Below are 23,294 nucleotides of genomic sequence, written 5' to 3' on the forward strand. Positions count from 1 at the left end.
ATTTACTTGAAGTACTTTGGCTTGAGGATCATGAAAAGGTAGGAAAAGTCATCACATATTGTCATATAATGGGAATAACACACAGCAAAGTGGAAACCGCAAAGGTGCAAAACAATGTGTTGTGGAACGCCGCTCCATCTACGATTTGTCACTATTTTTTTAAACCACTTTATTGAAAATAAAAAAAAACCCTGAGATTTAGCGAGTCCATTCCCAAGTCAAACTGCGACCCCGTAAAACCTTAATATACTGTACACATGTCAGTGATTCTCAAAGTGTGGGATGCAAAAGAATTACCCAAGTAAGTACAAATCAGTTATAGTTCACTTTTTTGTACATTTACATTTAATCTTTAAGAACTGTGTGCTTTCTGACATTGTATGGCATTCTCATTTGGGCTTTCTGCTGTATTTGCATCAGAATGGAAAAGTAGTCCAAAACCCCAATCCCAAAACCTACTGTAGCCAATGGATAAGAGCCATTAATAGCTGTTAAGAGCATTAATGAAGAAATTAACTTGACCTTATATTTAATGAGATAAATCCGCTGATCGTCCAGAAACCAATCAAATGCAAAAAACCCAACGTGTCTTAAAATCTTTAGGGGTCCAGGAGAATATTTTAGCAGTTTGCAATACATCTCGTGCCAAACCTCCATTGTCAAGAAACAAAAACCTGCGCCAACACGGCACTACTGAGACAAGCATGCACTGCTTTAATTCTAATTACACATCTCTCATGCTGAATTTAAAACAAAATCAGTGATTTGGATAAAGCCATTCCTCTAAATCTCAATAACAGGCTACAGGATCATCAAAAAAATATTTGTTCGAGATAGTAAACCTATTGGCACGGTTGCAATGTCTTACCAAACAACTACAATTTTTATGTTTTGGCAATAATTCACTTAGCAGGGAATCAATTAATTGTAAAAATAAACATTTAACACATTTGAAGAGTTCAGACACAAAAGCAGATATATCCATTTTTGTTGTTTCTATAGATTTTTTGATTTATATAATATATAAATCAAAAAATCTATATAAACAAAATATATTATATATTATCTAAACTCTTCATTTATTGGTTAAAGGCCTCAAGTTAAGTCGGAAGGAGATGAATAGAAGGACACAAAAGATGAGCAGGACAAAATTGAGGAAGGCTATGAGTGAAAGGTGAAAATGTCATGTTTTAAGAAGAGTTACATTAACACAAGTTGGGTTGTCGTAACTGATCAAATAAATGTTATAGACCAAGGTGCATCATCTCAATAACCCTAATGAGCAGTTTGGACATAAAAGGTAACAAAATAAATTTCACATTTCCATATGCACTTAATAACAGCCTATTATGACATTTGTATCAAGTTGATGGGGTGTGAAATGTCCCTAATGCTAACTTTGAACCCTAATAATATAAATTCTCGAGATGATTTACCAATAACATTGGCGAAATTAAAAAGAATTGGGTTTTTTTTTCCTGTGATTGTCGACGGCAGTGTTAAAAGCTACGCATTAGTTTGAATTGACACAAGTGTATCATGAGTTGAATTAAACACGCCTTTTAGCATTTTATAACAGCGAGACTTTCTACTTTGTCAAAAACTGAACTCATGAAGAAAATATAGACTGGCGTGTTGTATAAAATGCAGCTACTATGGAAATGTATGAATTAATTAGCTTTAAAACGACCTTAAGTCTAAGGGGCCAAATTAAGCTAGCGACAAGTGCGCTACGCGCCACGAGAGAGAGTTAAAAAAAAAAAAACGCGTATAGTACTTTTATTCAAAGTCGGCGCTTAAAAGTACACTTTAAAAACGGGCGTCAAGAGTTTGTCAAAACTCACCGCTCCAGACGTGTAGAACGAGAAAGAGAGAAAGAAACGTTCTTTGCTGCTGGATAGTCATGCCGATGTCCGTCAATAAGCGAAGCTGCCGCGGTATCCGAGTGACAAACTAAAAACAAGTGCGCAGTCGAACACGAACAAGTTGGAATTAGACTGCAACCTCAAAATTACACGAGGTAGCTTCAGGACTAGGAGGAGTAGGAGGAGGAAGAGGGGGAGGAGGAGGAGGAGGAGGAGGAGGAGGAGGAGAAGGAAGAGGAGGTTAACGACGACTACCACTACAGCCACGAGGAGGAGGGAGATGTAGGTCAAGGAAGAGGAGCAAAGGAAACATAGCAAGGGAACGAGAAGACTAGTAAACGGACCTAGGACGTGCAAAAGGAGATGAAATTAAGTCAAGGAGGCACGAGGAGGAGACAAGAAACAGTGTGAAGGGAGAAAGGAAATGAGAAGACAAGCAAAAGGTCCTGCGTGAGAGAGGCAAAAATGAAGTAAGGAAAATAAACTGAGTGAAGGAAACAAGGAGACACATGGAGACGGAGAGACAGGAAATAATGTACACAAAATACACACAAACAAACAAGGATGGAAGTGAAGGGGCAAGAATGAGTGAAGGAGACACCATTTAGTGGAGCAGGTGAGTGAAGGAGGCAATGAGACAAGCATAGAAGACACACGAAGGAAGAAAGGATTCAAGTGAAGGAGGCAAAAATGAGTGAAGAGAAAATTGAGGCAACGAGGGATGGGAAGGAAAGACATGAAGCAGACAAAGAGACAAGCGAAGGAGGCAGTGACCACATCAAGGAGATGAGTAAAGGACGCAAATGGAGGAAACAGACAAGATGAAAAGGATACAAGTGAAAAAGGAAACATTAAGAAAATACATGAGTGAAGATGGCAAGAATGAGGGAAGGAGACAACATAGGAGAAGAAGATGAGTGAGAGGGACCAGATTGAGGAAGGTGATGAGGAAAGGACACCAGGAAATAAGAAAAGTTGACGTACGAGACAAGTGCACAAGCAAAGGAGGCATGATCGTTGAAAGAGATGAGCAAATGAGACTTGATTGAGGATGGAGACAAGGCAATGAGTGAACGAAATCAAGGGCAGAGACGAATAAAGGAAACAGTTGAGGAACAAGACAAGCAATGAGGAAAAGGAGATGAACAAAGGAGATGAGTGAAGGAAAAATAGAGGAAGGATATGGGCGAAAGACACAAGACTGAAGAAGGAGGAAAGGGAATGAGCTATGGAAACAAGATTGTGGACAGAAATGAGGAAAGGAAACAAAATTTAGGAAGAAGACGAGCAAAAGGAAGTAGATTGAGGAAGCAGAGTAGTGGCGTGGGGTCTTCAATGTGTGTGTGTATGTGTGTGTCTGCGACAACCCTCTTATCATGTCCTAATTTACCACCTAATCTAAATCCTCAAGGTCCAATTCCTTATCACAATAGCACACCTAAATCACCTTCTCTTCCATTATAATTTATTATTCCTCATTTGTTTTCTAATTAATGTATTTTAATCAAACTATAATTCAAATGGTAAGCCTGAATAAATTAATAAGTAAAATAAAATCACATGATAAGTTCGCAGCGCGGTGGGGCAGCTGCAAAGCATTGGCCTCAGAGTTCTGAGGTCTCAGGTTCATCCCTGCCCCGCCTGTGTGGAGTTTGCCTCCCGCATTCCAAAAACATGTTAATTGGACACTCTGAAATCCCCCTAAATATGATTGTGAGTGTGACTGTCTGTCTCCATGTGCCCTGCAATTGGCTGGCAACCAGTTCAGGGCGTACCCTACCTCCTGCCCGATGACAGCTGGGATTGTCTCCAACAGCCCCGTGACCATCGTGAGAATAAGTGCCTCAGAAAATGGATGGGTGGATGTTTGACTCGTTGCCACGTTCAGGAAACGGCTGAAAGGGCATTGGTGACTGTGGCTCCCCTTGCCCACATACCAGGGCATCACAGCATTTCAACATTTGTGAGTGAAGAAACACTTGCAGGTGTGAAAAGGAAGATGAACAAGGAAGTATTTGGTTACACTCGAGCCACCATTCCTAAACCAGCTGCCACAGGGAAGCTTCCGAGGGTCGCCCCGCCACCCCCCAGCTGTCCCGCTGCGCTCACATGAGTCCCCTAAGCTGCTGCGACCGTGGAACATTCAGGGCTTTGCGGCTGAACTCGCTAAAAGTCATGTCATTTCCTTTTGTTGTAAGCCGAAATGGTCTGATGATGGTTTCGCACTCGGGTTGTCTGAGGGGCGCAAAATGCAATTCAACGAAATCAAGTGCTGATCTGCCTTGTGGCATTTTTAGATGAAAATAAATTGGTGCAGTGCCAAGAAATCGGTAGGCTCAGCTGCAGGAAGAAAAGAAGTGCCCTGTAAAATTTCAATTACATGGAAAGTGGGCAGTGCCTTAACAAAATTAACACCTCAATCTTTTTACATCATACAACAGAGTTCTGAATGCAACGAATGTGACGTCACCTAGATTACGTGTATTGGAGTGCACCGAAGTGTTGCCCTAATTTACACTAACTGGAGCTATTTATTCCAATAATATTCATTATTTATCATTCCCACTGAGTGATGAAATGAATACAGTACATGGGCAATGAGATTTTCCTCCAACCAGAGTCAAATTGCGATGTGTGACTTTGCATCTTTAGATACCGCCTCTGAAAGGTAGGTGCAAACTGTTACATTTTTGTAATGCAAGAAACAAAAAAATTATGTCAAGCAATGCAGATTTGGAGCTTCTGAATGATCTAAGGCCTCACAGTTCTGAGGCCCCGGGTTCGATGCTGGCTGCGTGGGTTTCCTCCAGGCACTTTGGTTTCCTCCCACATCCCAAAAACATGCAACATTAACATTAATTGGACACTCTAAATTGCCCCTAGGTGTGATTACGAGTGTGGCTGTTTGTCTCGATGTGCTCCGCGATCAGCAATCAGTTGAGGCTGTACCCTGCCTCCTGCCCATTGACAGCTGGGATAGGCTCCAGCACTCCTTCTCCTTGTGAGGACAAGCGGCTAAGAAAATGGATGGATGGACATTTATATATATATAGACATGGTGGCACAATTACTTAGAGCTTTGGCCTCACAGTTCTGTGGACAAGGTTTCAAATCCTTGCCCTGCTTGTGCGAAGTTTGCATGTTCCCCTCGTGACTGCGTTATTTTGGTGGGCTCCCGAAGCAACCATGAATCATTTCCAAGGCGCCAGAGTTGCAAAAGCGGTTGAAGATGCCACATTGACCTGGGAGTGATATCACCTTGAGTCACGACTTCACGACTTGACGCATACCTTGACTGGTACACGAACATACATTAATGACGGGCTCCGTCAGAATGTGTTCAAACAACCTGGACAATATTCTGTTTTGTTCACTGTTAACACACAACTTCGCCTCACACCGACCTTCTTCCTACACACTTCAGCATGTTTGAAAAGAGTTAAGCAGGAAACAGCACAAAAACACTCACTGCACCACTGACAGTCTACCTAGTGTTTGTGCATGTGTGTTGTTTAGTCTCAGATGAGAGATGGGCTATGAAACATGGACCGATTTGTCATATTAGGGAGCATAAGATATGAGATGAGACGAGGTACTGTATGTGACGAAGGGAGGTTTGGTCAGTAGATCAGGAGGTACGTAAGTTGGTTCCTATGTTGGATTAATTAGTAGGTTAGTCGGTAACAGCAAGTCTGCATTGTGTTCTGAAGATCGACGTGGTCATTAATTAGTATGTGGGTCTGTCATGACTGTAAATGGTTACACAAGAGCAGGAGGGCTCACTCCCAGTGGTTTTGTGGCCCTGCCAAGCAGTCTACAGACCAGGCCAGCAGCAGTCAAGCTCACATGTGTAAAAGTGCATATCGCACCTCATCATCGAGGACTATTTGCTTTGGGCTGGAGTCAAATAGTCTCTCCTGAATGAAAATCTCTTTGCAGTCTGCACGGCAGTTCAAGGACACGTTTTTCATCTACAGATGTGCGAGCACATATGCAGACACACAAGCACTTATTTATCATGAGCAGCATGCAACCCTCCTTTTAAAAAAATGAAAATAAATAAATAGACACAAATATGATGCGTTTGTATTGTTTTCCAAGACCAGTCAAATCGGGGTGACAAAAATAGATTTTCATTACTCATCCTTACAGGCAAAGCTGCTGAACTGTGACCTTCTTATTTGAGGCGTGTTAAAGTGGTGTCCAATGTTCCCTCTAATTTTTTCAGGTGCCTAAGCAAACACGCTAAGCCCGTGAGTGCACCCTTTGACCACTGTGAGCAACATCAGCCATATGCACTGTGGTCAGATCGGTCTTATCCATTGAAGTTACATGCCTCATTAAAAGATTCAGATTCAGACAGCATTTTACATTACCATCAGAAATTTTCAAGAACAATTTTATTTGTGTTTTTGCAAACTTGCAATGAAAATGTCAACAAACAAACCAAGCCAAGTATGAACTGTAAATTTGAAATGTCGCCTCCAACTTTGTTTTATTTATTTGGTTTTAACCCACAATGATATCCCCTTCTGTTTTTCTTGGTGTAAAACTTTATTATTGCTTGCAGAATATCTTTAGGAATGCATGTTGATAGCTGAATGATGCTCCCAAACACTTTTAAGGTTAATGTTATGTTGCCTCCAATATTTAAAATACAGAATTAGCTTTTTTATGCACTGTATTGTCTGTGCTGTCATCCTTTATCAGGCTGCACCAAGGTGGAATTTTAACATTATACACCATCTCATCCTGTACTTTCTACTTTGGTTTCAGACCAGACCTTTTTTTATTCAAAAAAGAGAAAATCTCATCCAGTTTCACCACTTTTTTCATTATTATTATTATCATTATTCACATACTCTGACATTCATTAAAGCAACAGCATTTATTTTTTGTTTTACTTTTGCCATTATTATCTAGAGTAAACATAGGCAGCATGTCTACCTTTGTCTTTGCACTACGTTGCCCAGACCGTGTTTTGAACTAAAGCACTAGTGGTGGGCGGTGTTTGTAATTATGAGTGTACCTCTTTAAGAGTGGGAGGTGGGCGGTGTCATGTAAACAAGGAAGTAGAGTGTATTGCGTGGTGTGGCTGAGCAACAGCTCATTTGAGACCACTGCTGCCTTGTTTGAAAAAAAAAAAAAAAAAGTCAGGCTGTGGTTCACTTAGCTGAATTGGTTTTCACCTGTGCTGAGTGTCCGCTACAAGTGCACAATTGCGCAGGTACGCAGCTTAGAGGGAATATTGTTGGCATCCTTTTCAAATGGGCCTCTCTCCTACAAAATGACTTTCCCCTGCATTAGCGCATGTGTAAAAAAAACAAAAACAATAACACTCAATAATATCTCTTAAAAATGTGAATAAAAAATTAAACATACTTCATCTACTATGATTGTAACAACTCAGTAAGAGGCTATGTAAGTTTTAAAAAAATTAATAGAATGTAAGAACAGTCAATATTTTTTGCCACATTGTTTTGCTCAGAATCTTTGTCCTTCTTCACAGGAGGTACCCAAGTATTATTATATTATCTGTTCACTTGTGTTGCTCCAGACTTTGTGTTCACTTATCCGTTGCTTCTAAAACCACGTCAAGCTGTCAATGAGGGTTTTTATTACTTTAGCATCTATCCAGGGGTCCATTCTGAAGGCAACATTGGTTGTTTTAAATACACACCGCATAATCATCTTTGTTTGATGTTTAGTGTGACACTAAACTTCAACTGGGATTGGTATGAAACATCTTACAGCCTTTTTTTTTTCTTGAAGAGCTCTTTGCTATCTGTTTAACTGCTGCTCATTGTGAAGTGAGTTGAAATGAGACAAAGTCTTAATTTCGTCACTTGTATCTCACACTTAATTCGCACACTTTTATTTGATGGCGTGGCACTTTCTGTTTAATCGTCTCCCCCACCAAAAAAGCCCCACAGTCCAACGTAACGGTTAGGGAGTCACTGTTTGTAATGGCGCTCCGCAGTCAAAATCCAGAAGCTACTCTCTGTATGTCCTCCCCACGTCTGTTTTTTATCAAATGTGAGTGAAAGGTTTTAAGAAAACATCTTTTAACTTGGCAGCTCAAAACCCTCAACCGCATGCAAAGTTCTTCTCCTGTTTCCACCCCGGGGCGGGAGAAAAAAATGACTGTTCTCTGCCGAATCATTCCATTTTCAAACAAGTCAAGCTTCTTTGTTGCACTCGTTGGCTACAGGTGAAGAAGTAAAATCTACACTTTAACCAATTAAAGGTTTTTCTCTTTCATAGAGAAATACTGAAAAATATTATTATTACTATAAAAATCTAATTTACAGTATAATTTAATGTCGTAAGAGTGAAATTGTATCATCTATTATGACTTCTGATTCAAAGTTTCATGCTGCAAAAAGGCCCAACCTTTTTGTAAAATTTTTGTGCATAATTGTTTTCAATCATTTGAAAATACTTAAATTTGTAAGATTTTTATATGATTACTTTGTATATCACAAAATTAGTGTTACTTTTTTTTCTTAAATTGTTGTTGATATGATTCAACCCAATTCCCTTGATGATTCAACAGTTCATGTTTGATCAAACAAAATGAAATGTCATCCATCCATTATACATTATCCAAGCCTCTTATCCTCACAAGGGTCACAGGAGTGCCGCAGCCTAACCCAGCCAGTTTCAGGCGAAAGGGGCACTATTTCCTAAACTGGTCGCAAGTCAGTCGCAGGGCCGATATCAACACCATCATTGAGCAGGAATCAATCCCACGCTGTCCGCACCAAAGTCAGGCGTCTGTACCACTACACTATCAGTGACTATGTAATATCATATATTTAAATAATAATAATAATAACGTGATTATTTAAAAAATGGGGAGCACGGTGAGTTAGCTGATAAAGCGTTGGCCCCACAGTTCTGAAGTCCCAGGTTCAATTTGCATGTTCTCCCCGTGCCTGCATGGACTTCCTCCGGGCACTCCGGTTTCCTCCCACATCACAAAAACATGCAACATTAACATTAATTGGACACTCTAAATTGCCTCTAGGTGTGATTGTGAGTGTGACTGTTTGTCTCTATGTGCCCTGCGATTGACTGGCAACCAGTTCAGGGTGTACCCTACCTCCTGCCCATTGACAACTGAGATATGCTGCAGCACTCCCCATGACCCTTGTGAGGATAAGTGGCTAAGAAAATGGATGGATGGATAATAATGTGATTACTTAAAAAATATATACAGAATAGTTATCCTTGTATTAATACAATTAATTTGTGATTCATCATGTCCTGCATTGAGATGGCCACAAAGCACCAAGTGATGACAGTGACATGCGGTTTTCTGACTTTTGAATGGATGTAGGATTCGCTCAGGCTAGTGGGTATCCACATATGGGGCGAGGGGGTGAGGGGCAGAGTGCTTCACTGCGGGGGTGCCAGACAAAGTCAAGAATCCGGGTCGTGGGCAGGAAATGAGAACAGGGGAGCTGGAAACACAATGGCAATTAAAGCATATTTATGTCCGTAATATCGGAAACTGAATTACTTTGAACAACAGCTATGCCCGCTGGCCAGAACAGAAGATTGAGGAGTGAATGGATCATTCTTTTCACGTCATTTTCATTGTTGAAATTGTTTAAGGTGAGAACATGAACAACGGTATAACTATATTTGCCCTTTTAATGCGTGTTATTTCCAGCTGTGTCTCCTGTTATTTTTGTTGATTTTGCTCAGTTTGCATTCGGGTCAAGTCAAGCAGTGCCCCAGCAGATCCAGCAGACGGAACTGAGGAGAAATGAGTCGGTGTAAACTCGAGTGGGGCAACTCCTTTTTTGGCACTTTGTGGTTTTATGCCTCCAATAAAATCGGGAGGGTTTACAGTATGTATCTTGGTGATTTAGGAGGCAATTATTTGTTTTTCCAGACACTGTACTTGTTTTTACAGAAATTGTGGCATTTTGCCAAATATCTCCGGTTACGATTTGGGAGCTGGATCATATCGAATATTCATTTAGGATGATATGAAAACAAAACAAAAAGTCGCAAAATGTGGATATACAAGTCTTTGTTTTGGACACAAAGAATTGATCATGAATCAGTTTTTATTTAATTTACTTATTTAACCATAATTTAGGTTAGGACATTGAAAACAGTTTCTCTTTTAAAATGCTGACCAGTTTTCTATATAGTGTAATAGTCCAATGATTCTCAAACTGTGGTACGTGGGCTCACTTTCAACAGTCCTTGTCAAACACATTGATCAACTTTTGACAAATGTCCACGTTCACTTTCTTTGTCCTTTTTCTCAATCACTTCTCCCGGTCACACCGTCCAGGCCCCCCCCCCCCCCCCCCCTCTTTCTCAAAACCCAGGTTACCACAATAAATCAACGAAAAAAAGTATTCCCTTTTCACAAAGGAATCAAACACATTTAAATACAAATCCCTCCAAAAGAAAATAGTCAGCACACACAGTTTAACAGATATTCCACCATATTGCATAAAGAAAACCAATAACCTAATTACTACTCTATTAAACTGAACTTTTACCTGTACCAATTTTTAACCGGGTTACACCCTCCCCCCTTTTAAATGGTCTGTGTCCTTGCCAGACACTAACATAAGGGTTCTAAGACATAAGTCTAGGGTTTTAATGTTTTCTGATTTCAATGACATTTTAGCCGAAAAATAACTGGTCCGGAGCATGTCAACCGTTCTTTCCTGTCCAAGGTGTCCAAGATCTTCATGCATAGCTTGGATGACCAAATGACAAAACTCCTTGGGAAGGATAGGCTGACGAACGATCTCCCCGGTGACACGGTATAACAGTCCATCTTTCATGGTTAACTTTCCAACATCTCTTGTTAATCTTGCTAATTCTGAATTATTTGGTGCTTCGGGCCAGTGTCCATGAGTTAAGGCCCTGAAAGCTTGTCCGATTGCTTCGACATTTGCTTGAGGTCTTCCAATACTCTGCTTGGACATCCGTTCAAGTGACTTCAACTAAACATGCATGGGGTGCACATACAGGTCTGGAATCCACTGTGAGGAGTGACATATAACGGTGTGGTACAGGAAGATTTTGGAATGCAGACCCGCTGGCAGGTCGCCTTGACCCCAGACTGTGGTATGGTCACCCAGCCTTCATCCTCAACAGTCAATTGTCTAGACAACAGGTCAGCGTTGATGTTGTGTCGACCTGGTTTGTACTGTATGTCAAATTCGTACATGGACAGGGCAGAGAGCCAGCAATGCCCCACCGCTTTGAGTTTGGCCGTTGATAACACATAAGAGGGTTGTTATCTGTACGCACTGTGAATCTGGCTCCATACAAATAGTCATAAAATTTGACCACCACAGCCCACTTGAGGGACAAAAACTGATGTATAGGATAGTTTCTTTCAGCTGCACTTCACTTTCTGCTTGTAGAAACTACTGTGCGCACACCTTCAAGGTGTTCTTGGTACAGTACTGCCCCTAGCCCCTTCAAGCTTGCATCAACATGCATGATGTAGGGCTTTTGTGGATTGGTAAAAACCAACACAGGCGCATGAGTCAGGCAATATTTGATCTTGTGGAACGCATCGGTGAAAACCAACACAGGCGCATGAGTCAGGCAATATTTGATCTCGTGGAACGCATCGGTGGAGGACCTGTCACATCTTTCTCCGTATGGCTCCGACTCTTTCAGATAGACTTTGATGGCATCTCGGCTTAGCTTCTTCTTCTTCCAAGTGGGAGCATAGCCCTTGGTAAACTCTGTCAATGGCCTTGCTATTGCTGAATAGGTCTGGATGAACCTTCTGTAATAACCACAAAAACAAACAAAAATGACTGCAGTGTTTTCAAATTTGTGGGCAGTGGCCAGGTGTTGACGGCTTCTATTTTGTCTGGGTCTGGGGTGACACCATCTGCTGATACTACGTGCCCCAGGTACCTGACTCACGGGAGACAGATCTGACATTTGTCCATCGAAAGTTTGAGTCCAACCTCTCCAAGACGATCTAGAACTTTGAGCAGCCTTTCTTCGTGTTCTTCAAGGGAACACAATGAGGTCTTCAAGGTACATTAGTACTTGCAGAAGATTCATGTCTCCAACAGCCTTTGCCATTAATCTCTGAAAGGTGGCTGGAGCACCTGTAATGCCTTGTGGCATCCTCTCAAATTGGGAGAATCCCAAGGGGCAAATAAATGCTGTTTTCTCCTTGTCCTTTTCGTGCATAGCAATCTGAAAGTAACCTGAAGGCAGATCAAGCACACAGAACCACTGACTCCCACTCAAAGCATTCAGCATCGTCAATGCACGGGGTTGTATACTGATCAAGTATTGTTCGGCTGTTCAATAATCTGTAGTCTATGCTCATCCTCACGCCCCATTCTTCTTTCTGACAATGACTATGGGGGAAGCATATGGGCTACGTGACTCTTTGATTATGCCTGCTTGTAGCAGATCTTGTAGATGGTTTCTTACATCTTCAATGTCTGCAGGAGGCAACCGACGTGACCGTTGCCTGAAAGGCCTAACATCTGACAGATGAATCCTGTGCTCCATCCTCTTTGCCAATCTCACATCCCACTCATTCAATGAGAAGACATGAGACTTTTCGGCTAGTTTCTGCCATAATCGGTTCTTCCACTGTGCAGATATTGGGGAATCGCCAAAGTTGATCATATTGGCATCAAAGGCAGGGGAAGTCGTCTCTTTGGGTGGGATGGTAGCAACTGAATTAACATGAAAGATGCTTCCAATCACTGTTCCCACTGGGAGGGAAACCTCCCTAGTGGATTAATTTTTGACCAGTACTCGGAAACTGTTGATTTCCAATGCCCCACTGGGCACAACTATTGGATGAACAAACACATCAGTCGGTAAGGTGACTGCTGTTGAGGACTCCATCACCAAACTTTTTTGCTCAACTGGATGTTTTAATTCTACTTCTCACACTACCCGTGTGGCACCCTCTACTGATAAGAGCAAAGGACCTGGTCCCATCCACCGGACATAACCAGCTTCTTCCTCAACTGGGTAATCAATATTTTCAGCCCTAATCTGATCTTCTTTCCTATTAACTCTCAGACCAAGTGCATTCCTGAGCTCTGCTTTGTCCCCAAACTGGTTCAACAACAGACAGACATGGCTAGCATTTGTTCCTACAATGATGGAAGTCTTATGGTCTAATCTGGGAGTGTGACATATGAGAGCTAAGACAGTGACTGTTTTACTATCTCCCAGCACCTCATCGGGATATTCAAGGTCAAGAACCACATACACACGGTAAGGGTAACGAACCTCTGTTTCACTTAATCCCCAGATGGATAGACCAGATACGGGATGAATTGGAATATCAGATAAATACTCTTTGTACCATGGCTCAAATATTATTGTCACTTGCGACCCACTATCCATTAAGGCCGTACATGGTTGCCCATTTACTTTTAAGGGCACCAGACTAGGCCCATTAGGAATGCCTGTAGTCTTGGGCACATCAACTGCACTCCTTTTCACTGAGCAGTTAACTTCACTTGATGAGGCATCCCCTGATGGTTGATTGCTCTTTGTCTGCTTCAGGCCTTGAATCAGTCTTTTGATCACTTTAGACTAGTTCTCGCCATTTGGACACTTTGCAGCAAAATGTCCAGCCTCTCCACATCTGTGACAAATGGACTCATTTGAGTCTTGTCTGGGTTTTTGAGGGTACCTTTTGACTGACTTTGACATCTTAACGGCTGACACCACAGCTTGTGGTTCCGCCACTTTATGGGCCAATTTCTGCTGCACGCGTTTTAACTCTTTCCTCAAAGCAGCTATTTCTCGCTCAGAACTGCTGTCATGAGATTCTGCACTCGGGGGAATTTCCACAGTACCATGCGAAGCATCTGTCGTGGGGGTAGACACCACAGCAGCTACCAAGGACTTCAATTCCTTTATCTCAAATTTTAACTGTTGGACTTCTGACTGTTTTGCATCCATTTCCTGTTGTACATATACACTTTGTACAACAGCACCCATCTTTCGTCTTGAGGATTCATATTCTTACTCGGTGGGTTTCTCCTTTAACAGCTGGAGGAACGTGGGTGGGTTTTCTTTGCGCTCTCTAAGATGAAGATTAAATAGCATCATGTCAGAACCAATAGCACCACACAACAGCTGCTCTAACGTTAATTTGTCAGCACACGTGACAGGAATACCACCTCTCTGAATAACCCTATTTAATGACTGTTCTAGATGCCTGAGGAAGTCAGAGAGCTTCTCTGCTGTCTGTTGCTGTAACAAACGAAAGGCAAACTATAACTCCTCTCCTGATTCAGCTGTCCCAAAAGCATGCTCAAGTGCTTCTAAGCAGTCTTCTGGTGAGACAGAAGGATTGCTGGATCGAGCTGGTTGGACAATATCAAGTGCTGGTCCTCTCAAACTCTCCATTAATCTACGCCTTTTCTCTTATGGAGAGCCTTCACACTCTTGCACCATGAGCCGTGCTTGACCTAACCAGTGTTCAAATGGTTCTTCTCCAGGTGGAGTGGGCAGCAATCCAGAAAAAGTTCATAATCCCCGGTAGCTTCTATTATCACCAAAAGGTTTGGTCTTGCTGAGTAATTCGCTAACTACTTTTAGTAGAGCTGCTGTAGATTTGGTCACATCCTCTTCCGGCGAAGATGATGTAGGTGTCTCATTTCTGTATGTGCCATTTGCTTGCTGTTGTCCGGATAACCTCTGACTTGCTGCATTGGTCTGCAGGCCTTTATCTACTGTGATGACAGACCACGGTCCACCACCATCAATGGGCTACACATCAAAGGGAACCATTTCTCTCTTCACAGCTTCTTTACATTCACACAAAACCAGGTACCTGTTCTGCTGCAGGCTGGAAGTTCGCCCTCTGACATGCACACGTCGAGACTGTTCACTGTTTCCATTGTCTCTTGGATGCCATCAGTATTTACTTCTTCATTCATGAGCACCAAGACAGCATGAACCCGATCTAATGAGTCCTGTTGACACCATCCTCTTAATTGTTTTACCAACTCAGTCTGTGTATCCATTTAGAACTAAAGCTATCAAAATTTACCAGCACAAAATTTAACAAAATAAATGCACAAATAAATTTCACTAGTATCCCAGCGGTGCCTCCAAATTATGTAGCGCCTCTCTCGTATAAAATACTTCAACAAGGTAGCCACCTGAGTTCTTTCCTCACTCCAAAGTAGGAAACTAATAAATTAACTCAATGGTAATTACTCTAAATGTCTATTACAACTTTACTCTTTACTTGTGCATTTAATTCTCTATCAAAAAGTCTCTGAAATAATGTTTCCCATATGAGTAAAGGTTAACTAATGTAGATAACCCAGCTATCATATAAACTCCCCACTTCTAACTGTCTTGCAGCTAGTCAACGGGCAGGCAGGAGTCAGTACACAGGAGATCGATCAAAGCAGGCAGGAGTATCAAAGGAGTCAGGCTTACGGGATTGGTCGGAGGACAGGCGGAGGTCGGTACACACGGGAAAACAATCAGAGATACGGGAGTGCTGGAACGGGGCATGAACCGCAGCGATCTCGCACCGGACCAGTCGTCCCAATGGCCTATATACACTGGGGCCAATCAGCCAGCATGAGGTGCAGGTGTGTGCCTCCCAATCAGCGCGACCGCACGGGCACCCGTGCACCCAGGGCTGGTCCGGTAGGATCATGACACAGTCATTCAGTAAATAAATTGAACAAAACAGGTACACACTGCACACATGAGCTAGGCTAACCTAAGCTAAGGGCCCAAACAAATATGAATCTAGCCGGCAAAGCAAATGAAATTCAAACCCCAATGTCACTCCAGTGCCTCCCAAGGCAGGAGTGAAGAAAGGTGAAGGTGTTTTTTCCCTCTGTCCAGCGTCCTCACGGTCCTCGTCCTTTCTTTCTTCCTTGAAGTCCAAACACAGGCCTCACTAGCCACGTTAGCTCGATGCTAGCGCCCTTGTCTTCTCCCTCGTGGTCCAACACACAGGTCTTGCTAGCTAGCGTGACCTGGTTGCTTGCGCCCAAACCAAGTCCCATGCATGCACTTAGCCCCTGTGGTAGCGGCTAACTCCACCACTTTACGGCGTGATTTGAGAAGTCCACTCAAACGACACACTATCCCAGTTGAACTTTCAACAGTCCTTGTCGAACACGTTGATCAACTTTTGATAAATGTCCACCGTTCACTTTCTTTATCCTTTCTTTGTAATTTTTCTCAACTATGTCTCCCGGTCACACCGTCCAGCTTTTTTCCCTCCCTCTCTCCCTCTCTCTCTCTCTCTCTCTCTCTCTCTCTCTCTCTCTCTCTCTCTCTCTCTCTCTCTCTCTCTCTCTCTTTCTTTCTCAAAACCCAGGTTACCACAATAAATCAACAAACAAAAGTATTCCCTTTTCATAAAGGAATCAAACACATTTAAATACAAATCCTTCCAGAAGAAAATAAAGTCAGTACACACAGTTTAACAGATATTCCACCAGAATGGATCAAGAAATCCTATAACCTAATTGCTACTCTATTATACTGAACATTTACCTGTTCCCATTTTTAACCTGGTTACACTTTTAGATGCGATGCATTTTATCTGAATCATTACTTCAATATTCAAGCGCAGTTTTGATGTTCAAACAGATCTACTTTAACCTACTTTATCCATTCATTTGCTGCAGGACTGGAACCAGATAAAGAATTATTCGCCAGAGAGTTGTCCATCACTTGTATCGTGCGTGTTTGTGCAAGCTTAGAGGGCATAAATTGGTTAGCAGATTTAAGTGGTAAGGGGGGCGTGAACGTACCTTGGTGTCATCGCTCAAGTCTGGCGACAGCGAAGTCTGGCGTAAGCAGAGGCCACTGTCCCATTCGCCCCACCCTAAGCCCTCACTGATGACAGTCGCCAAGGCAACGAGACGCCTTAATGAAGTCATGCATCACAGCCGCACACCTCAGCTCCAACACATCAGCGTCTCGTTGAGGGCTCGGCTAGGGGCGAGAGGGGCTCAACCTTAAAGATAAAAATATAGGGGAGGCTTTTAGACTCAGGCAGTCTAAATGCACACACTCAAAATGTAGTCGTAAATGTATTTGATCACAATAACACTTAATTTGTTAAATGGACAGAGGGGCAGGGTAATTCACAGACAGGGGTGGGTAAAGAAAAAACAAACATTTTACTTATGAAATGAATATGAATATGTTATGAATAAAATGAAAGCGTAATCCTTTTTTACTGTATTATTCATGATAGATTGATTCAGTTAGATAACAGAATGAATGAATAAATGTTAAGCAATGTCTAACTGTAAAATATATAAAGAACAGCAAAATGAATAATTAATGCTGCCCTGTAGTCCATTCTTTGTGAGGCATCACGTAGTCTGTTGAGTACTTGCATTAGCAGGACATCGCAGTCACATTTGTGTTTTTCTCCACTTTGGTGTGTGGGCTTCCTCCAAGTAGGAAATTTGTACAGAACTCCATCCAGACCTGCACAGACAAAATGAAACACTGCTTTAAATGTCCAGTGGGCAGACTATTCAGGAGCTACACATGACTTTAATGAGCATACTTTCATAAGAACTCCCTTCCGCATGTTTTTTTTTTAAATATGTCAAGGGGCGAAGTGAAAATAAAACACTAGGCTACAGGCCATAAATGCTGCTGCGTTCAGAATGAACAAATCACATTCAAACTCATGTTGAATGGACTTCGCCTCTGATTGGCCCCAAATAAAGTTCAGCTGTTCTACAAGACTTGCGCAACCACGATTATTTGCTGAAAGTGGACGCTCAGCTCCTGCGAACACAGTTATTTTCTGATTCTTTTTCAATTTTTTTTTCAAATTCGTTTGGATTTTGTAATTATTTTTTTCTTTGTTTTGGGGAGGGAACCAACCCCAATACACTAAAGAAAAGGTTATAGGTCACATAAATGTGGGAAAAGTATCAAAATTACTTACTTTGTCTTCCTATAATTTTCAGAAATCTGGCAGGGATGTGTCCACTTTTTTATGTCCACTACAATTCCAAAAGGTTCATAGATGTAGTGAGCTTCTGCATTTGTGAAATTTCATCAAAGCTGTCCTCAAGATGTTGTATTTCCTGACTATTGCCTGTGAAAGTGTATCCTACAAAGGTCATGTTTAGATCTTGCCACCCACACTCCACTTGAGTGAGGGCTCCAGATGAGGTCACCACAGCGGTAATCCTTAAAACACTCAATCATCCAATCACATTAAGTGCTGTAGAGTTCCCAGGGGTGTTAACGGTGCTCCAGTGCGATTTCTGGAAACAGGTGACGATCACTTTTTATGTTTTCTTTTTGGTTGCAGAGGAACAATGGAGGACTGTTTCGAGAATAAAAATGCTCGCTCGGCTGATTTGTTTGGTCTTGACCCACAAGGAAAAAATTTACGAGCGCTTAGTGGGCGACAGAGAATTTCACGACAAGCAACACTTTGGCGGCTAGTGAACCATTAACCAAAGTGTAAAGTGTAAATTAAGTAAATAAAATGAGAGATTCTCAATTTCTGAATTCAACAAAACACCTTCTAACCTTTGGGGATGGAAGTCCCCTACGTACCTTAATGCTACCACACGACGAAAAAAGCTACAGATACACGAACAAAACTAGCATCAATGTCTCAGTGTTATCACCCTTTATGTAGCAAATATTTGTATTGTGTGTTGTGCCATAGCATTTCCAAATATGTTTTGAAATAACAAACAAACTGCTTGAGTCCTTCCATATTTAAGCACAAACAGTGAAGCATATATATATCATTGGAGTTTACTGAGACGTTGTGACCCCCTTATTAATGTATGTTCTTTGTGATTATTATACTGCCCCTGGTGGCCAAGATGTGCACACCATATGGAACCACAAAATGATTTGCAATCAATGAAATTATGATACGCAAATGGTTTAATTCTTTTACATTCTCTTTTATTACTTTATTTTTTCATCAAGGACAATTCTGCAAACTTTTTAAAATGATAATTTTCTCATTATTTTTTGTGTGAGGTTTAGTCAGCTTTTAAAGAAATAAACATTTAAAGAAGAAAAGACATTTTGTTAGGATAAAAAATTCTATGAGAACAAGATATTTTTATTAGACAAAGTCACTGCACATTTACACACTCATAGGTTGAAATTTACTGTATCATTATGTTGCAAACCACCATGTTATGCTTCTGGGGTCCTCAGTTTGAGAACCTCTGGTCTAAAAGTGACACGGCCATTAAAAATAGTAATGTGGTTACCAGGGGAGACTAGTGCTCTGCAACAATGGCTGCAGTAATGACAACAACAATGAGGCTTTGGAAATAAATGCAAAAGGAGTAAGACTGCATAGAAAGGAAAGGGTGCCATATTTTAAATTTGTGTTCCAGAATGACAACCAGACTGCTGACCTGCTGACCGTAATTTTTCTGCATTCTCCAGTGGTGGGAAGTAATAAAGCACAAATACTTAATTGTTGCACTTGAGTATATTTTTTTAAGTGGCTGTACTTTACTTGAGTACAGTGGTGCCTTGACTTAAGAGATGAATTTGTTGCATGGCCATGCATGTGTTGCAAATCATCTTTCCCCATTGAAATGCATGGAAATGCCATTCATTCATTACAGACCCACAAAATACAAAACAAAAACGTTACTTGTGTCACGACCCATCGGAACGGAGGTAGGACCCAAATGCAAGGCTTGGAAGATGCAAGGTAGTTCGGGGAGAAACGTTTATTATTCAATGGTCGCGGATCGGGCAGGCAGTCAGGTGCAGCAGCGGTAGTTGGGACGTCGGGCGAAAAGAGCAGGTGAGCGGGCAGTCAGGAGTCGGTACACGGGAGATCGATCAAGTAAGGCAGAAGTGTCAAGGGAGTGAGGCTTACAGGGTCAGTCGGAGAACAGGCGGAGGTCGGTACACACGGGTTGACGATCAGGGATACAGAAGAACTCGAACGGGCATGAAGTTCAACGATCTGGCGTGGACCAGTCATCATCGGGGTCATATAAATACACAGGATATGCTTCAGTATTGTTTTGGAGAGCTTTTCGAGAATTTTACCTCAATAAAAGAACTTTATTCCCTGGCAACAAGGCAATACAGTGTTTTCTACCAGTTGGTCTTCAAGCCTTTATGAACGCAGATGGTCATGTGGTCTTGAATTATTCGGAGAATGAATGGTGTCAAGCAGGGCCCGGCCTGATGCAATCACAATCTCAATCTCCAGTCCACGTGGACCATTGAGTGCACCTGATACACTGCTAGCTGTGCACGGTGGGAGGCTCCGGCGTATTTAAAGTCAGTTTTGTATGCGGGCAGACGTGATACAAAATGCTTTGTGTTTAATTTTCTCGCGGCTCCAAGCAATCGGCCATCTGGTCCGCGAAAAGTGACGTGCTGCGTGTGGGAGTGGACCCGATCGAGCACTTCATTGTCTGCTTGTTCATTCGGCGGCCTTTAAGGGCAAGAACATACCTAATATGTGGGTCAAGGACTGTGTGGGATAATGTACAATTATGTGTATTCATCTATGAATGAATTAAGCCATTTTATTCAGTATCCCTACACAATATAAGCCCATTAAAAATATATAACTTTACAGAGATATTAATGCTCAGTTTTGACTGACACTGACATATATCATTTTGTGTTTTACTTTTGCCAATGCTACCTATTCTAATCTTTCATATTCTTGCAAACTTATTTTGTTTCACTAGGGAGACATAGTTTTTATTTATATATTTTAATGAATAAATATTTTATATTGAAACCCATGGAAAGTGGTTTTTAGAGTGATAAAAAAAAAGCCACCGAGGTGTAGTGTAAAACAGACATGGGTATACTGTCCAGTGAGATGTCTCCAATCAGTACAGTAATATCACCTTTTCTTCACAGAGGATAAAGAAAATATTTATGTGAATATTATGTGATCTGTCTACATATGTGGCTGCAATGTTAGTGTTCAGGACATTGCTTAACGAGTTATGGCAGTATAACAAAGATGCTATTGAGCATTAAGGTAGAGGACTGAAAGGCTAAGATATGTGGTTGTTTGAAATGCACAAGGTCTAATTCTCTGTCTTGTTGTATTTGACAGTAGAACTTGAAGCAGTAAACACGTTGAAACCTCTTTTTTGAAAAGTTTTTACTGCCTCTCTGAAGTCGGTTGAGTTGACAGCCACTGTATACACAGTGCTCGTATCTCGAGTTTTTCCTCACAAGCAAGCAAAGTAAAAAATATCCATCAATTGACAGCTTGTATCTTGAAAAACTTATCACTCTTTTCTCAAGGCACTACTGTACTTATTCTTGACTTATACATATTTTAAAATTATTTTCTCTGCATTGTTTACAATACATAGCACGCTATAAATAAAGTAGCATTTTAAATACATTTTATTTTTAATTTTACAGATCTGGACACCATTTTATTGTACTTCAGATATGTGGTTATATGTTGTTTGGAAAAACAATATGTATCTGTTTGGATCGTAGTACAAAAGTACTTCTTGTACATCCCTAAATACAGAATGTGATTTATTTTGCAAAGTATTACAATTTCCATGAGCTGATTATATATTAATACTGTGATTTTAAAAAAAAAAAGGTCTGTGGCACACAGCCTGTTCCAAAATGCACTTTGATGGTTCAACAAGAATAAAAAAATCCTTCCTGAAATTCATGGTTACTATAGTAACCAGCAGTGCACAATCAGCTGCTAAAAAGCTGGGGATGTGTGTGTATGTGGGGGGGGGGGGGGTGCTCGGTTTGGTGGGGTGTCCTGCTGGGGCCTACTGCCTTAAAATAAAGATGAATTCTCTTTTTTTTCCTGCACTCAGCAGGGGCCTTGAAGGTTTCACTCTCATTAGATAAGTGGATGCAATCATAACCCCCCCCATTAAATTATGCAGATTTCATTGTTGTCTGCCTACACTTGGAATTATTGCATGCTGCTGTGGGACTTCATTTGTTAATTAGGGAAGAGAAGCAAGGGGACGTTCAGAGATGCTTGAAGAGCATTACTAAGACTTGTTTTAGACAGGCGCTCATATGACTCAAAGCATGGAGGAATGCTTGTAGCATGCATGGAGAATGCATGAAAGAAATGGAGGAATTAATTATGACAGCCATACCCCCTGATTGTCAGCATTACAAGGGTATAACTTGAATTAAGTCTTCAGAGGGCCATGCTAAATTTAGGGGGAAAATATGATGCAATTGCTCAAAACAAAGGAAAGTCGCTTACATGCCTTTGACTTACAAGTTTAATTCGTTGCGAAACCGCGCTGGTTCGTCAAAACATTCGTGTCTCAAACTATCTGTACTTATTGTGATGAATGAATATGCCTTTAAAAAGTTCCAAACTCGCAAAACAAATATAAATTTAATTTGGCCTCAGGGTAGTTCATTAAAAAAACAAACACACACACACACATATACACACACACACACACACACACATACATATAGTTAAGATAATAAGTATTTGAACACCGTGCTATATTGCAATTTCTCCCATTTAGAAATCATGGAGGGATCTGAAATTTTCATCGTAGCTGCATCTCCACTGTGAGAGAGATAATCTAAAAAGAAAATCCAGAAACCACAATGTATGATTTATTTGTCTGATACAGCTGCAAATAAGTACCTGAACACCTGTCTATCAGCTAGAATTCTGACCCTCAAAGACCTGTTTGTCCGCCTTTAAAAGTCCACCTCCACTCCATGTATTATCCTGAATTGGATGCACATGTGTGAGGTCAAACTTGTAACATGGGCAAGACCAAAGAGCTCTCCAAAGACACAGGAGACAAAATTGTACAACTCTACACGTCTGGAAAGCGTTACGGACAAATTGCCAAGCAGCTTGGTGAAAAAAGGTCCAGTGTTGGAGCAATCATTAGAAAATGGAAGAAACTAACCACGACGGTCAATCTCAATCAGAGTGGAGCCTCATGCAAGATATCACCTCGTGGGGTCTCAATGATCCTTAGAAAGGTGAGGAATCAGCCCAGGACTACATGATAGGACCTGGTCAATGACCTGAAAAGAGCTGGGACCACCGTTTCCAAGGTGACTGTTGGTAATACACAACGATGTCATGGTTTGAAATCATGCATGGCACGGAAAGTTCCCCTGCTTAAACCACCACATGTCAACACCCGTCTTCAGTTTGGCAATGACCATTGGATGATACTGAGGAGTCATGGGAGAAGGTTTTGTGGTCATATGAGACCAAAATTGAAAAATCGCCGTGTTTGGAAGGAAGACGAATGATGAGTTCAATCCCAAAAACACAGTCCCGACTGTGAAGCAGGGGGGTTGTAGCATCATGCCTTGGGGGTGTTTTTCTGGACGTGGAACAGGACAACTGCACTGTCTTAAGGAGATGATGACCGCCGGCCAATGTATTGTGAGATTTGGGGGAACAACCTCTTTCCC

General features: G+C 41.4%; 1 protein-coding gene across 5 annotated transcripts in view; it reads right to left on the reverse strand.

Moving 5' to 3' along the window:
* The window catches only part of mcama (melanoma cell adhesion molecule a), a 75,381-nt gene extending 72,402 nt beyond the window's left edge, over positions 1-2,979 (reverse strand). For 2 of the 5 annotated variants that reach the window (XM_061813071.1, XM_061813070.1), the window contains exon 1: positions 1,845-2,979. In XM_061813071.1, coding sequence (XP_061669055.1) covers positions 1,845-1,905 — 61 coding nt within the window. In that variant the 5' untranslated portion in view covers positions 1,906-2,979. The remainder of the gene's footprint in view (positions 1-1,844) is intronic. The other 3 variants (XM_061813069.1, XM_061813068.1, XM_061813072.1) reach the window with 3 other exon arrangements.
* Between the last annotated feature and the right edge of the window lie 20,315 nt (positions 2,980-23,294).

This window comes from Syngnathoides biaculeatus, chromosome 23 (assembly GCF_019802595.1).
Source record: "Syngnathoides biaculeatus isolate LvHL_M chromosome 23, ASM1980259v1, whole genome shotgun sequence".
NCBI classification, from domain to species: Eukaryota; Metazoa; Chordata; class Actinopteri; order Syngnathiformes; family Syngnathidae; genus Syngnathoides; species Syngnathoides biaculeatus.